The following is a 13577-nucleotide window of genomic DNA, read 5'->3' on the forward strand; positions in this document are numbered from 1 at the left end:
GGAGTTCTCTGGTAGCAACCTCATCAAGGATTACATCAGATAGGCCATTCAAAAATACATCCATATACGCCTGCTCATTCCACTTGATTTCTGCCGCCAGAGACCTGAACTCTAGTGCATAATCCACCAGTGTTTGGTTCTCCTGTCTCAGGCGCAACAGTAATCTGGCTGCATTAACCTTTCTACCTGGAGGGTCAAATGTTCTTCTAAAAGCAGCTACAAATGCGTTATAGTTATAAACTAATGGATTATCGTTCTCCCATAGTGGGTTGGCCCATCTCAGAGCTTTCTCAATGAGTAGGGTGATAATAAATCCTACTTTTGCCCTATCTGTAGGATAAGAGCGAGGTTGCAATTCAAAGTGGATACTAATTTGGTTTAAAAAACCACGACACTTCTCAGGAGCCCCACCATAGCGTACTGGGGGGGTAATGTGAGAAGAAACACCCACTGTGGCTACCTCTAGACCTGAACCGACAGGAGAAACAGGGGTATTACGTATCTCCTCTGGTGGGTTATTGGCACAAGCTAATAGAGCCTGTAGCGCAAGCGCCATCTGATCCATTCTGTGATCCATGGCTTCAAACCTAGGATCAGGAGCAGCCAGCAGACTGTTTGTACTTGCAGGATCCATTGGCCCTGTCGTAATGTCAGGATCGGGACAGGGATCCAACACGCAGAGTACAAACAGTAGCCAGATACGTATACCGGACCTTAGAATGGCCGGACTAACGTAAGTAGTACAGTATAGAATGGTCAAAGACAAGCCGAGGTCGAGGGTAACAGAAGACAGGTAAGCGAGAGACAAGCCGAATCAAGGGTAACAGAGATAAGCAGAGTAAGGTAAACAAGCCGGGTCAAAACCAAAAGGGATAATAGAATACACAAGCACTGAGTGACTAGAACAAGCTAGAACCACGACAGGGCAATGAGCTAATGAAAGAAGCTCTGTTAAATACCCTGTTCAGAGCAGTAACCACGCCTCCAAGGCGTCCTGATTGGTCCTGCAGCCATTGACTGACAGGTTGTTCCGGGGGAGTGTCCTGATGACTACTTCCTGCCTAGATGCTGTAAAAGGCAGTCACTCCCTCGCGGCCGGCCTAGCATGACCGGATAGACCGCGGGGAAGGGAGCCATCAGACCGTCTGGATGGAGGAACAGCTAAGTCTCTACCTCTTTCGGAGGTAGAGACCACAGGTACCCTGACACTGGATAGCCATTTAAACTTAAGGAGAGAAAAAACAAGTAGCAAGAGAGGTGAGAACAGGCAACAGCTCAATTAACCTGCCCTTTGGTGGGTCCCCGCTAAGATCTCAAGCTGGTTTTAGCTCATCCTGTGCCATTACAGAGAGAACATATTTGAAGCATATCAGACTGGTCCCACCCATACGGGCAGTCCAGACCCAAAATGCCAGCAAGTTCCCTCTGCACGAGAGATACAGCAACCCCAGACGATCGTTTCAACCTTGTAAGGTATCATCAGTGAGGTATAGCCAATATCCCTCTAGGCAATTTTATTAGTATAGTTTTATGTTAAGACAGATCATGGCAAACTAACTTAATAGCATTCTATGAAGAACTGAGCAAAAATATAGATCAGAGTGTTGCAGTGGGTGTAATCTATTTGGATTTTTGTAAGGCATTAGATATGGTTCCACAGAAACGGTAATTGGTTTAGATTAAAATTCTTGTACTTACATAGAATGTTGACTCTTTAACTATATCAGTATTATAAAATAAATAAGAGTAAATGTTTAATGGGATATTACATTCTAATAGTTGTTATAATTAATAGACTTAACACTCAGTATAGAAGAAAAATGTGTATATTATCTAAGTGGTGTCATTTTCATTTTTGTAATTTTTTTTGCTGACTGAGATGAGTGCTGGAGGCAATCTTTGGGGTTATATAATTTGAGAATGGTTTAACCCCTTAAGTAAGAGTGTGCTAGGGGACCTCATGGCACCAAACATCTTCATTTAGATGAAGTTGTTGTGGTGTTGTGGTTCCTTCAAAGATTTTTAAGTACGTACTAACAAATACGTAAATATGTTTAACTATGAGACATTTATGGGTTACTAATATTTTGATCTTAAGACTCCAGATCATCTTTTACTTTTATTTCTTTAAGCATTGCTTCATCTCATGTTTACCGCTGAACTCTCTACCACTGCAAGGTTTAGTGTAGTGACAGCAAAGCAGTTTGTGTATGCACAGTGTGGTTTTATAGGAATATTCTTATATTGTGCTTGCTGAGTTGTGTAGAGCAATTAAACTAAGGGCATATGACTTTTAGAATTGTGTTTATTTATGTTAATGTGCAGGGAACTCCAGTGCAATACAATTAGTTTTTAACTTAACTCTGATTAATATGGAAAACATTGCCAGGAACCTTTTTTTTTTTTTTACTATTAGGTTTAGTGGGTAGAAGTTATAGACAAATAAACAGAGGCAGACAGACAAAGAGACAGGCAGACAGATAGATTGATTGTATGCTAAGTAACACTCCTTTGCAGAATTAGAATGTTCATGTATCTGCTGTTTAAAGGACCACTAAAGTCACACAGGCCACTTAATCTCAATGTCTTGAGATGCATTGGATGAATGAACAGCACTTGACGTGCATGCGCAAACAGCCCCCAGTGCTCTCATATGACGAGCATTGGATTGGATCATAGCCAGAAGATGTCATGCCTCCTTTCTGGAAAAAGTGAGTGGGTAGATTTGCCTACATGTAAGTAGGCACAGGAGCACTATAGCAATAGAATTACAGGTTTGGAACGCCTATAGTGTTCTTTTAAGTCTAATTGATTAATTGATTTAAATTTTTTTGTGTGTGTTTCTGCAGTTTGTGTTTTTATCGTTTTGGGCACTGTACTCCTATGACAGAGAGCTGGTCTATCCTGAAGGTCTTGATTTGATAATTCCACCATGGCTTAATCATGCTGTAGTAAGTAAAACACATGTTTTTCTAAATAGTTTTCATTTCATGTTTTTGTAGAATTGAGTAGCAATACTAATATCCTTCTATTTAATTTAATTGAATTATTAAACTTGCCCTATGATTCCTACATTTAGAGTGGGGTGGAACTGCATATATATTTTTAACATTTGTTGAGCATATACATTTGCAGAAAATACATAGATATTAAAGCCTACTCTAGTTATTCATTAAATTGAAATTTATGCAGAAGTGACAAGAGAATGACATATTTAAGAATGAAAATAGTAATATTAGAGACCTGTTCACGTTATCTATTTATCTATTTTGTTTTACAATTTGCTGTGCCTTCTGGGGAATTCCACACTCACTGCCTTTGAGAATCACAAACAGGGCTATTTACAGAATCCAAAGTGAATTTAACTTTTAAAGCCACAGTAGCCGAACTAAGAGAATTTTTACAGTTTAGTTATTTTCATCTAAAATTTCAAATTCACTTTGTGTTCACCTTGATTTCTCATTTTAGTAAATAACCATGACAATGCAGAAACATGCTAATGGATATTGAATAAATCTATATATTTCAGGTTACAGATCACTGCTACATAGGGTATACTTGGGTTAGATAAGTATTTAGGCTATTCAACATTGTGTAGGTCCACTGTTTCCAATGTAGTGCCCACTTTACTAGGCTCTGAAACATTTGGTATCAATTACTCGACATGGTATTTGGTATGGTATGTGTTACAGAGATATTTATAGTCTGGGCCTGCCTGCATATTACAGTACCCAATAATAAAGTACCAGATATTTTTGGTGTAATTTGCATAATTTAAGGTATATATATATATATATATATATATATATATATATATATATATATATATATATATCTTAAAGGAACTCTAAAGACACCAGAGCCACTTGAAGTCAATTAAGTGGTTTAGGTGCAGTGCCTCTATCATTTTAACCGTGCAACTAAAATACGTTGTAGTTTTGTAGAAACTGCATATAGTGGCACATCATAATGTAAGGAATACATGCTTGTATTCCAAACACTTTAGTGTTCCTTTAAACAAATGAATAAGTGGATGCAAAAATATAATATTCTTACCAACCTTAACATAAATCAGTCACCTCAGTTACCTTTCATTGAAAATGACATGGGCATATTATTAAAGGACCACTCTAGGCACCCAGGCCAGACCACTTCAGCTTAATGAGGTGGTCTGGGTGCCAGGTCCTTCTAGGATTAACCCTTTTTTTTTTTATAAACATAGCAGTTTCAGAGAAACTGCTATGTTTATACTGAGGGTTAATCCAGCCTCCAAAACCTCTAGTGGCTGTCTCATTGACAGCCGCTAGAGGCGCTTGCGTGCTCTCACTGTGAAAATCACAGTGAGAGCACGCAAGCGACCGACTGAATGCGAGCGCGGCTCCTGCCGCGCATGCACATTCAGCCGATGACGTCGCAAGGAAGAAGGAGAGGAGGAGGAAAGCTCCCCGCCCGGCGCTGGAGAAAGAGGTAAGTTTAACCCCTTCCTCCCCCCAGAGCCCGGCGGGAGTGGGTCCCTGAGGGTGGGGGCACCCTCAGGGCACTATAGTGCCAGGAAAACGAGTATGTTTTCCTGGCACTATAGTGGTCCTTTAATGTTTGTGGTACAACTTTTACTTTATAGAAATACCCATGTGGTTTAATTTATTGCTTTTTATCATCATCTATAAAAATCTAATTTTTGTTTATTGGCCTGAGCAATTTGCACATAACACATGAAGTTCCAAAGGTAGCTAAAGCACTGCATATACAATCTGTATCTGACTTAAGTGGGAACTCTCTCTACTCCACAACTAATAAGATTAATTCCTTTTGCCCCATGACTCCAGGCAGTGATGCATTGTACCCATTGTTGTCCCAGAAGCTTTCTCTGTGCCTCAGCCTGTTTGTGAAGATGTATTCAATATGGATGATATTTCCAGTTTATAAATGCATGTGTGGATGGTACATGATACACAGGTGCAAAGTACAGTTAGAAAGACCAGTCAAGCTCCTGATCTTTAGAGCACAATACTCCAGAATTACAAATTAATTTAATTTTATAATTAGGCCCATGGTAATCTAGAGCTCCAGGCCAGCACTCTAATTAGCACCAGGTTGAAAAGGCATTTGCCTTGGACGGCACTTTCAGTGGGCGGCAAAAAAAGAGGGGACATTGGGCTGCTGGGTGAGGGGGGGACAGGGGCTGCTGGGTGAGAGGTGGGGCAAGGGCTGCTGGGTGAGAGGTGGGCACAGTGGTAAAAAATACTGCGACGGCTATAATGCCTTAATCATGCATAATAAGTACAAGCATACACTGGGTATACATACCCTTTAAATCAATCAATTAACAGATCACATGGTAACTTTCACATGGTAACATGGTAAGTTTGATAAGAGCAGTCTAAGTAGTGTGGAGGGCGGAAGCCAGATTGAAGAGGATCAAGGAGAGAGTTGGAATTGAGGATGTGAGAAGCACGGCAAAGACAAGTCTTTCCATAAGCTTTGAGAAAAAAAGGGAGCAGGGATATGGGACGATAGTTAGATGGGGAGGATGGGTTGAGAGATTTTTCAGGATAGGTACTACAGTGGCATGTTTAAGGTCAGCAGGGACAACGCCAAAAGAGAGAGAGAGAGAGCAGTTGAAGATGTGTTAAGGAAGGCACAAGACAAGGGGATAGAGATCTGATAAGGTGAGATGGGACAGGATCAAGCGGGCAAGTGGTGAGGTGAGAGGAAAGGAGAAGCGCCGTCACCTCTTGTTCATTAGCTGGGGAGAAAGTCTAAAGGGTAGGAAAGGCATGATCTACGTGTGGTTGAGAAAGAGAAAGTCAGGGTGGGAAGAATTCCTTACTTACCTGTTAAATCTTCTAGGTAAAGTAGCATGCAAAGCTAGTTTGAGGGGTGGCCACAGCAGGGCGAAGAAGAGAGTTAAAGTTGTCAAAGAGACGCCTGGGATTCCGGGAGCATGAAATAATGAGAGAGGAAAAGTATGACTGTTTGGCGAGGGCAAGGGCTGTGCTCTATGAACCTAATATGAATCTATAATGGAGAAAGTCTGCAGGGCTGCCATCAGAAATTTTGGGGCCCCTGACACAGCTCAAGGTCTGGGCCCCCTGGCGCCTGCAACCGAGTCCCCCCCCCCCCCCCGAGTCCGCCCACAGGGATGCAGTGTCTGCAGGGCCGGTGCAAGGATTTTTGCCGCCCTAGGCAAAAGTAAAGTTTGCCGCCCCCCCATGTGACATCACAGTGCCCCACCCATATGATCTGCCATGTTAACTAACACAGTGCTGCAGTGCCGCCGTGTTTACAATAAAAGGCCTGCAGGGACAGGCTATAGACACCAGAACCACTACATTAAGCTGCAGTGGTTCTGGGGACTATAGTGTCCCTTTAATGTGAGGTAAATTAAAGATTAGTGCCACGACTAATATACTAGATTGCCTACTTACAACCAGATGAGGATGATGATGGGCTTCAGCTGCCGTCTGGCTCCACTGGTCTGGTGTAGAACAGGCTCTCTAGAGGCGGTTTGTAACTGTGGTCACAAAAATCAATGCTCTGGGAGAACGGGAAGCAGCTCCATTTTTTGAGGGCCCTTTACACAGCTCAAGGTCTGGGTCCCAGGGTCCACCTTCATGTTCCACGAATGAGTTTGTTCACAGGGGTGTGTGGGGGGGGATGTCCTGATGTGTGTAAGGAATGCATTGTGTGAATCTGTGTTTGTATGTGTAAGGGCTGCAAGGTGAGTTTGTGTATGTATGGGATGCAGTGTGTGTGTCTGTAAGGGATGCCCTGAGTGTGTGGAAGGGGTGCATTGTGTGTTGCTGTGTGTAAGGGATGCATTGCTTGTGTATGTGTGTCTGTGTGTAATGCATTGTGTGTTTTTCTGTGTGCAAGGGGTGCATTGTGTGTGTGTGTGATGGATGTCAATCTCTCCCCCTACCCCCGTCAATTTCCTTCTTCTCCCCCCTCCAATTTCCTTCTTCTCCCCCTCCCTCTCATTGCCTTCTCCCCCCTCCAATTTCCTTCCTTCTCCCCCCCTCCAATTTCCTTCCTTCCCCCTCCCTCAAATTTCCTTCCTCTCCCCCTCCCTCAAATTTCCTTCCTCTCCCCCTCCCTCACATTTCCTTCCTCTCCCCCCCTCACATTTCCTTCCTCTCCCCCCTCCCTCAAATTTCCTTCCTCTCCCCCCTCCCTCACATTTCCTTCCTCTCCCCCTCCCTCAAATTTCCTCCCTTCCTCTCCCCCCCTCAAATTTCCTCCCTTCCTCTCCCCCCTCAAATTTCCTCCCTTCCTCTCCCCCCTCAAATTCCTACCTCTCCCTCCCCTCCCTCAAATTTCCTTCCTCTCCCCCCCAAATTTCCTACCTTCCTTTCCCCCCTCAAATGTCCTCCCTTCCTCTCCCCCCTCAAATGTCCTCCCTTCCTCTCCCCCCCTCAAATGTCCTCCCTTCCTCTCCCCCCCCTCATATGTCCTCCCTTCCTCTCCCCCTCCCTCAAATTTCCTCCCTCCCTTTCCCCCCACTCATTCAAATCCCCCCACCCCCACTCCCCCCCACTCATTCATATTTCCTCCCTCCCCCCCCTCAAATTTCCTCCCTTCCCTCTCCCCCACTCATTCAAATCCCCCCCTCCCTCAAATTTCCTCCCTCTCCCCCCCACTCATTCATATTTCCTCCCTCAAATTTCCTCCCTTCCCTCTCCCCCCCACCCCCACCCCCACTCACTCAAATTTCCTGACACCCGGCGGGCGCGCGAGGGAGCACTCTCCTCTGAGTGCTTCCTCTTCAGCTCCCTCGCGCGCCGCGTACTGATGCCGGAGCCGGAAGATGACGTCATCTTCCGGCTCCGGCATCAGTATGGTGCGCGAGGGAGCTGAAGAGGAAGCACTCAGAGGAGAGTGCTCCCTCGCGCGCCCGCCGGGTGTCAGCAGGGCCAGCCTCTGGGGGGCCCTGAGGTGACCGGCTGCTGGGCCCCCCAGGAGAAGAGGCTGGCCCAGTGGGAACATACCGGGTCGCAGGGCCCCCTGCGACCCGGTATGTTCCCACTGAATGTAGGGCCCGGACGACCTGAGCAGTCCGGGCCCCCCAGGACCGCCGGGCCCATGACAACCGTTGCGGTTGTCATGCCCTGATGGCGGCCCTGAAAGTCTGACTGGGTGCGAGACTTCCTCCAGCACAACGGGAGCATCTTTGCAGGTAGCGTGTTGATTTAGTATGCCACAATTGGGGGGGTGTCCTCCTCGAGGTGCATGTTTGGAGCGGGGCTGCAGCGCTCAAGGCAGAGGTGAGGGTAGTGTTATATGTGAAGTGGCCAGTGAGGGACAGGAGAGCGAACAGATGGATAGGAGTTATGAATCAATATCAGCTGTCAGCTGCTGGAGGTCAATAGAATTAAGGTTCCTCCAGAGTTGAGGGGGGTTAGGCTGAGGTTGTTGGGTGGTCAGAGAGGGGAAATGGAGTGTTGGAGATATTAGACACTGTACACGGATAAGAGAAAATGAGGTCGAGGGTATTGCCAGCTACATGGGTTGGAGAATTAGCCCACTGTGATAGCCCAAGGGAGAAAGTAATTAAAAGTAGTTTAGAGGCTGCTGAGGTCAGGGGTGGGTTAATGGGAATATTGAAGTACCTGAGAAATAGGAATGGTATGTTAGAGGAGAGGAAGTAGGGTAGCAAGGCAGCAAAGATGTCAAGGAAGAGGAGAGGGGAACCAGGAGGGAGATAAATAACATCAATGTTAGCAAAAAAAGGGTTTAAAAAAGGCAAATTGAATGGATTTCAAATGATGAGAAAGAGAGGGAAGGTGGGGCGGGGGGTAAAGGTTTGAAGGAGCACAGAGCCGAGAGTAGAAACCCTACTCCACCACCTTTACATTCAGAGTGTCTTGGGTTGTGGGTAAGTTGAAGGCCACCAAAAGATAAAGATGCAAGGGTAGCAGTGTCAGAGGGGGAGAGCCATGTTTCTGTTAAGGCTAGTAAGTCTATGGAATGAGAGATGAAGAGGTTGTGGACAGCAGTGGATACCTCTGCTTAGGCTTTTCTGCGGTGCCTGGTTGCTTTTGAGTTCTGGGAGTTACTAAGCAATGCGGTTATTTGGGGCCCAGTCTGAAATATAAAGTCAGAAAAGACAACAAAAAAACCCAACAAAAAACACCATTATGGGTAGGGAGACATGAAGGTTTTTTTTTAGGTAATTAGAGATGAAAAACCAGAGGATAGGTGAAAGTCATAAACACTGAACATACATTTACAAGACTATCAGTGAAACAGTAACAAGAGCAAAACAAACAATTAACAAAAAAGTCATAAAGAATTAACATAAAATAACAAGACTATGAGTGCACCAACTTTAACAAAACAGAAGATCAGGATGGGAGAAATAATGTTTATAAATTAAGCAGTGAGACTATAGAGAGGGAAGTGGAATGGAACACAATTTTAAATTAAGAAAAAAAAGGGAAACAATAAGTAGTACATGCAATTCTTGAATAGATCTTCCAGAGATGATACCTCTGCTTAGGCTTTTCTGCAGGGCTTGGTTGATTGTGAGTACTGGGTGTTGATAATCAATGCTGTTATTTGGGGCCCAGTCTCCTCTGCTTAGGCTTTTCTGCAGTGCCTGGTTGCTTTTGAGTTCTGGGGACTCAATGGCTGGCTGGCCACTTTGGGACCACCCGGGGCTGGCATCTGCCTATTTTATTGGCGGTTAGGGATTGCTATCCCCTAAGCCAAGCATGTCAAACTCAAAGCTTAACATGAGCCAAATAAACAAGGTTTAAGTTTATGTGGGCCGCAAAAAAACAACAACTTCTGTTTTCATAGAAACGTAGGTTTATTTTGAAAAGTACAGTTTAAAAACAGTTGCCTAACTGACACTGGACGTCCTCATAGGGGTTCAAAGCAAAAAAAATCAGCAAATTTTTTTTAAGGTGACATGCATTTGCATATAACCAATGTTTCAGTCCAACTACCTTGACATATTAAGAAAATGTTGGTAATGGGTCTGAAATGGTGAATGCATGCTGTCGCACAGATGAAAAAACAAATGGCATTATTTTGTTGATTTTGAAGTCATATGAGTGTGCTGTGCATTTTGGCAAACTTGATGATCTCCCATAGGGAAGCATCGGAAGTTTATTGTGCATATGTGGCAAAAAGCAACGAGCAATCAGCATCTCCATGAGAAGTGTTCAGTGCCTCCATGGAGACCCAATCTTATACACTGCCCCCCCACATTCTAATACACTGTCCACAAATCCAATACACTGACCCCAAATCCCTCCCCTCTTATACACTGCTCCCCTCACTCCACTGTAATTGAATATACTGCCCCCACTTCCACCACTCTACTTTAATACACTGCCCCTCTCCCCCAAATTAATACACTAGCCCCCTTCCCACCACTCTAATACACTGCCCACGCCCTCCCCTAGTTTAATATACTATCCCCCTCCCTCCCACAAATGTATATACTGCCTCCCCATTTAATACACGGGTTCCCTCCCTCCCTCAAATTAATACACTGCCCTCCCTCCCCAATTTAACACACTACAAAAGGAAGGTCACCCAAGCCCTTCTTCCCCTGCCTTAAGATGAGCCACCCGTTCTCCAGTTCCAGCCCTGTTTTTCTATGCTCAAGCAGGCCAGATGCTCCTCTGACACTATGAGCAGGAGGGAAGGGGGAGTGGCTGGCCTGCTCTGCAGACTCTGTGCTCTTTAGCCGCGGGAGCATGCGATCATCCATGGGAGGGAAGACAAGAATCAGTCACAACCAAAGCACAAAGCGGTCCCAGGGAAGGCAGACTGCAAAGATAATCATTGTGGGCCGCAAGTTTGACATGCTTGCCCTAAGCTCTTCCTCCCCTGATCTGACGGAATATGACGTCACTCCGGCTCCCGGCATCGCAGAGCAGAGCAGAAAGATCTGAGCTCCCTTGCCACCTGCATTGACCGCCTGCCAGGCAGTGAAATTACCCCGCTGGACCCTAGGGAAATAGAGAATCCACTCCAGCACTCCCAAAGGTAGGGAGGCTTGAGTGGATGGAAATAAAAAAATAAAGTGAGTATCACTGTGTGTGTCTGTCAGTGAGAGTGTATGTGTGCTTGTTAGTGAGAGTGTATGTGTGTCTGTCAATGAGTGTGTATGTATGTCTGTCAGTGTATGTGCATGTCGGTCAATGTGTGTGTGTGTCTGTCACTGAGTGTGTGTGTCCGTCAGGGAATATGTATGTGTGTGTCAGTCAGTGAGTGTACATGTGTGTCTGTCAGTGGGTGTGTATCTATCAATGAGTTTGTGTAACTGTGAGTGTGTATGTCTGTGAATGTGTGCATGTGTCTGTCAGTGAGTGTGTCTGTGTCTCCCACTGAAAGTGTATGTTGGTTAAACAGTGTGTGTGCCAATGACTGTGTATCGGTCAGGTATTGTATGTCAGTGTATGCATCATTGAGGGAGTCTGTCTGTCAGTCAAAGAGTGTGTTGGTCTTAAACGGGAAGAGGTGGGGCCTTGACATGAGGAGTAGGGCAAATTTAGATTGGGGGGTGCCTGGGTTTCGTTATGCGTAGGGCAGCACAAAACCAAAATACACCACTTCTCCAGGCCCATAAAACCCCTGATGCAGCTTTGTTAGCTTCCCAACCTTCTTCTGGCAAACAACCCTTCACATTCTAGGAAAAACTGTTTCTTGACCCAAGTTCTCTATCTAACTGCCTTCCTATCGGCTTTCTCCTAACCTCAATGCTTTTTGAACAGTTCAATCAAATGTGAGTGAAATAATTAAAAAACAAATACATATCAATCTACTGCAATCATCACTTCTTTGCTTCTTTATATTTTGAACTTCATATTACATTTATTGAATTGTTGATTAGAACCAGTATAAAGTTTTGGTTTGTTTTTGTAAACATGCAGAGGACGACTTTGAAAGCTCAAACTGAAACTGCTGATGGATTGAGGCATGGCATATACGCACTAGAATAATTATTTATGGATTTTATTCAAGTATAATTTCCCTTTTAGCTATGTACTTATGGCCCATAGGGATTATCAATAATACATTATCATTTTCCTTAAAGTCTATAGCAAAAAAATTATTCTCTAGTGCTGGGCAGATTTGAGTCAGTATTATAATAATCTTTCGGCATAGACAGACAACGCCTCTCTTGTTGTCTGAATGAAGGTATATTTAGTGTTTCGTTTCCTTAATACACAGACAGGGTTATGCTGGGTTAAACCTATCAGTCACTTGAAATCCTTCAGGTCAATATACTTCAAATAACTGAAACCACAATATATACTCTTGTGTTTCCAGCTGTAATCTCAACAGCACATAATAGAGCTGTTCTCGAGTATATCCTAGTTTCAATATGGGGGATCAATCAGTAGCTCTCATTATCTATCAATGCACATAATGGTATATCCTTAAAATCTAGCATCTATCTATGCACGAAGGGAAAATAAATGATGATAAACCAATTTAAGAGACACAAATCTTTAATACCTTATTAGGTATTTTTTTCACCTTAGCAAAGCCCTTGTCTCTAAATAGTATAAGAAAAAGGAAAGAGTAAAGCATATGGTAAAAACAAAAACTGTAAAATATAGAATACTAGTACTAAAATTCAGCTTTCTCAGATGATCACTAAAGGAGGTTAAAATATGCAATAAATAAAAATAAATAAAATTCAGCATCACAAAAGAAAAATGTACTGAAATTCTCATCTAGTGACAAGAGGGAGATTAATAATATACAAGTGCAATGAATTGATCCATCAGTGCAATGTAACTGGTTGGATAGAATTTTATCCAACCACAATACAGCTGTTAGCATACTTGCAGGAAATGTTATGAGAATGAGTTACCCCAATTTACTTTAATGCATTGGGACAGGGGCAATAAAATGAATGCATATACATATCTTAAACCTCCAGTGGGCACAAACATTACAAATCGAATCCTCAAAACTTCAGTTTAACCTGTAGTGATTTAACAATTGGTCTCCTTTATCCCTATATCTTATATGAAAGAGGAGAGAGGTTAATCATATGGAGTGAGACTATACCTCACACATTCCTTTCCTTAAAGGGACCCTCCAGGCACCCAGACCACTTCTGCCCGTTAGAGTGGTCGGGGTGCCAACTCCCACTACCCTTAACCCTGCAAATGTGTAATTATTGCAGTATTCATAAACTGCAATATTTACCTTGCAGTGTTAATTCCTCCTCTAGTGGCTGTCTACAATGCAGAATGCAGAAGAGCTGAAGGCCGCTATTGAAGCATCATGGTCTTCCATAACACCTCAGCAGTGCCACAGGCTGATAGCTTCCATGCCACGCTGCATTGAGGCAGTAATTGCTGCAAAAGGGGCCCAAACCAAGTACTGAGTCCATATGCATGCTTATACTTTTCAGAGGTCCGATATTGTTCTATGTACACTCCTTGTTTTATTGATTGCATGTAATATTTTATTGATTGCATGTAATATTCTAATTTACTGAGATTGTGGATTTGGGATTTTCATGAGCTGTAAGCCATAATCATCGCATTTATTACAAATCACGGCTTTGCATGTAAAGGCCCCAGGGAGAGTGCGCAGCTTAG

The 13577-nt window shown here is 43.7% G+C and overlaps 1 protein-coding gene across 2 annotated transcripts in view; it reads left to right on the plus strand.

The window, feature by feature from the left end:
- Nucleotides 1–13577, plus strand: part of ADTRP (androgen dependent TFPI regulating protein) — a 39961-nt gene that overhangs the window by 8159 nt on the left and 18225 nt on the right. Inside the window, exon 3 of one of the 2 annotated variants that reach the window (XM_063451719.1) lies at nucleotides 2850–2951. The exons of the other annotated variant lie outside the window; for it this stretch is intronic. Within the exon in view, the coding sequence (XP_063307789.1) occupies nucleotides 2850–2951 (102 nt within the window). The remainder of the gene's footprint in view (nucleotides 1–2849; nucleotides 2952–13577) is intronic. 2 annotated transcript variants of the gene reach the window in all.

This window comes from Pelobates fuscus, chromosome 4 (genome assembly GCF_036172605.1).
Source record: "Pelobates fuscus isolate aPelFus1 chromosome 4, aPelFus1.pri, whole genome shotgun sequence".
Lineage (NCBI taxonomy): Eukaryota > Metazoa > Chordata > Amphibia > Anura > Pelobatidae > Pelobates > Pelobates fuscus.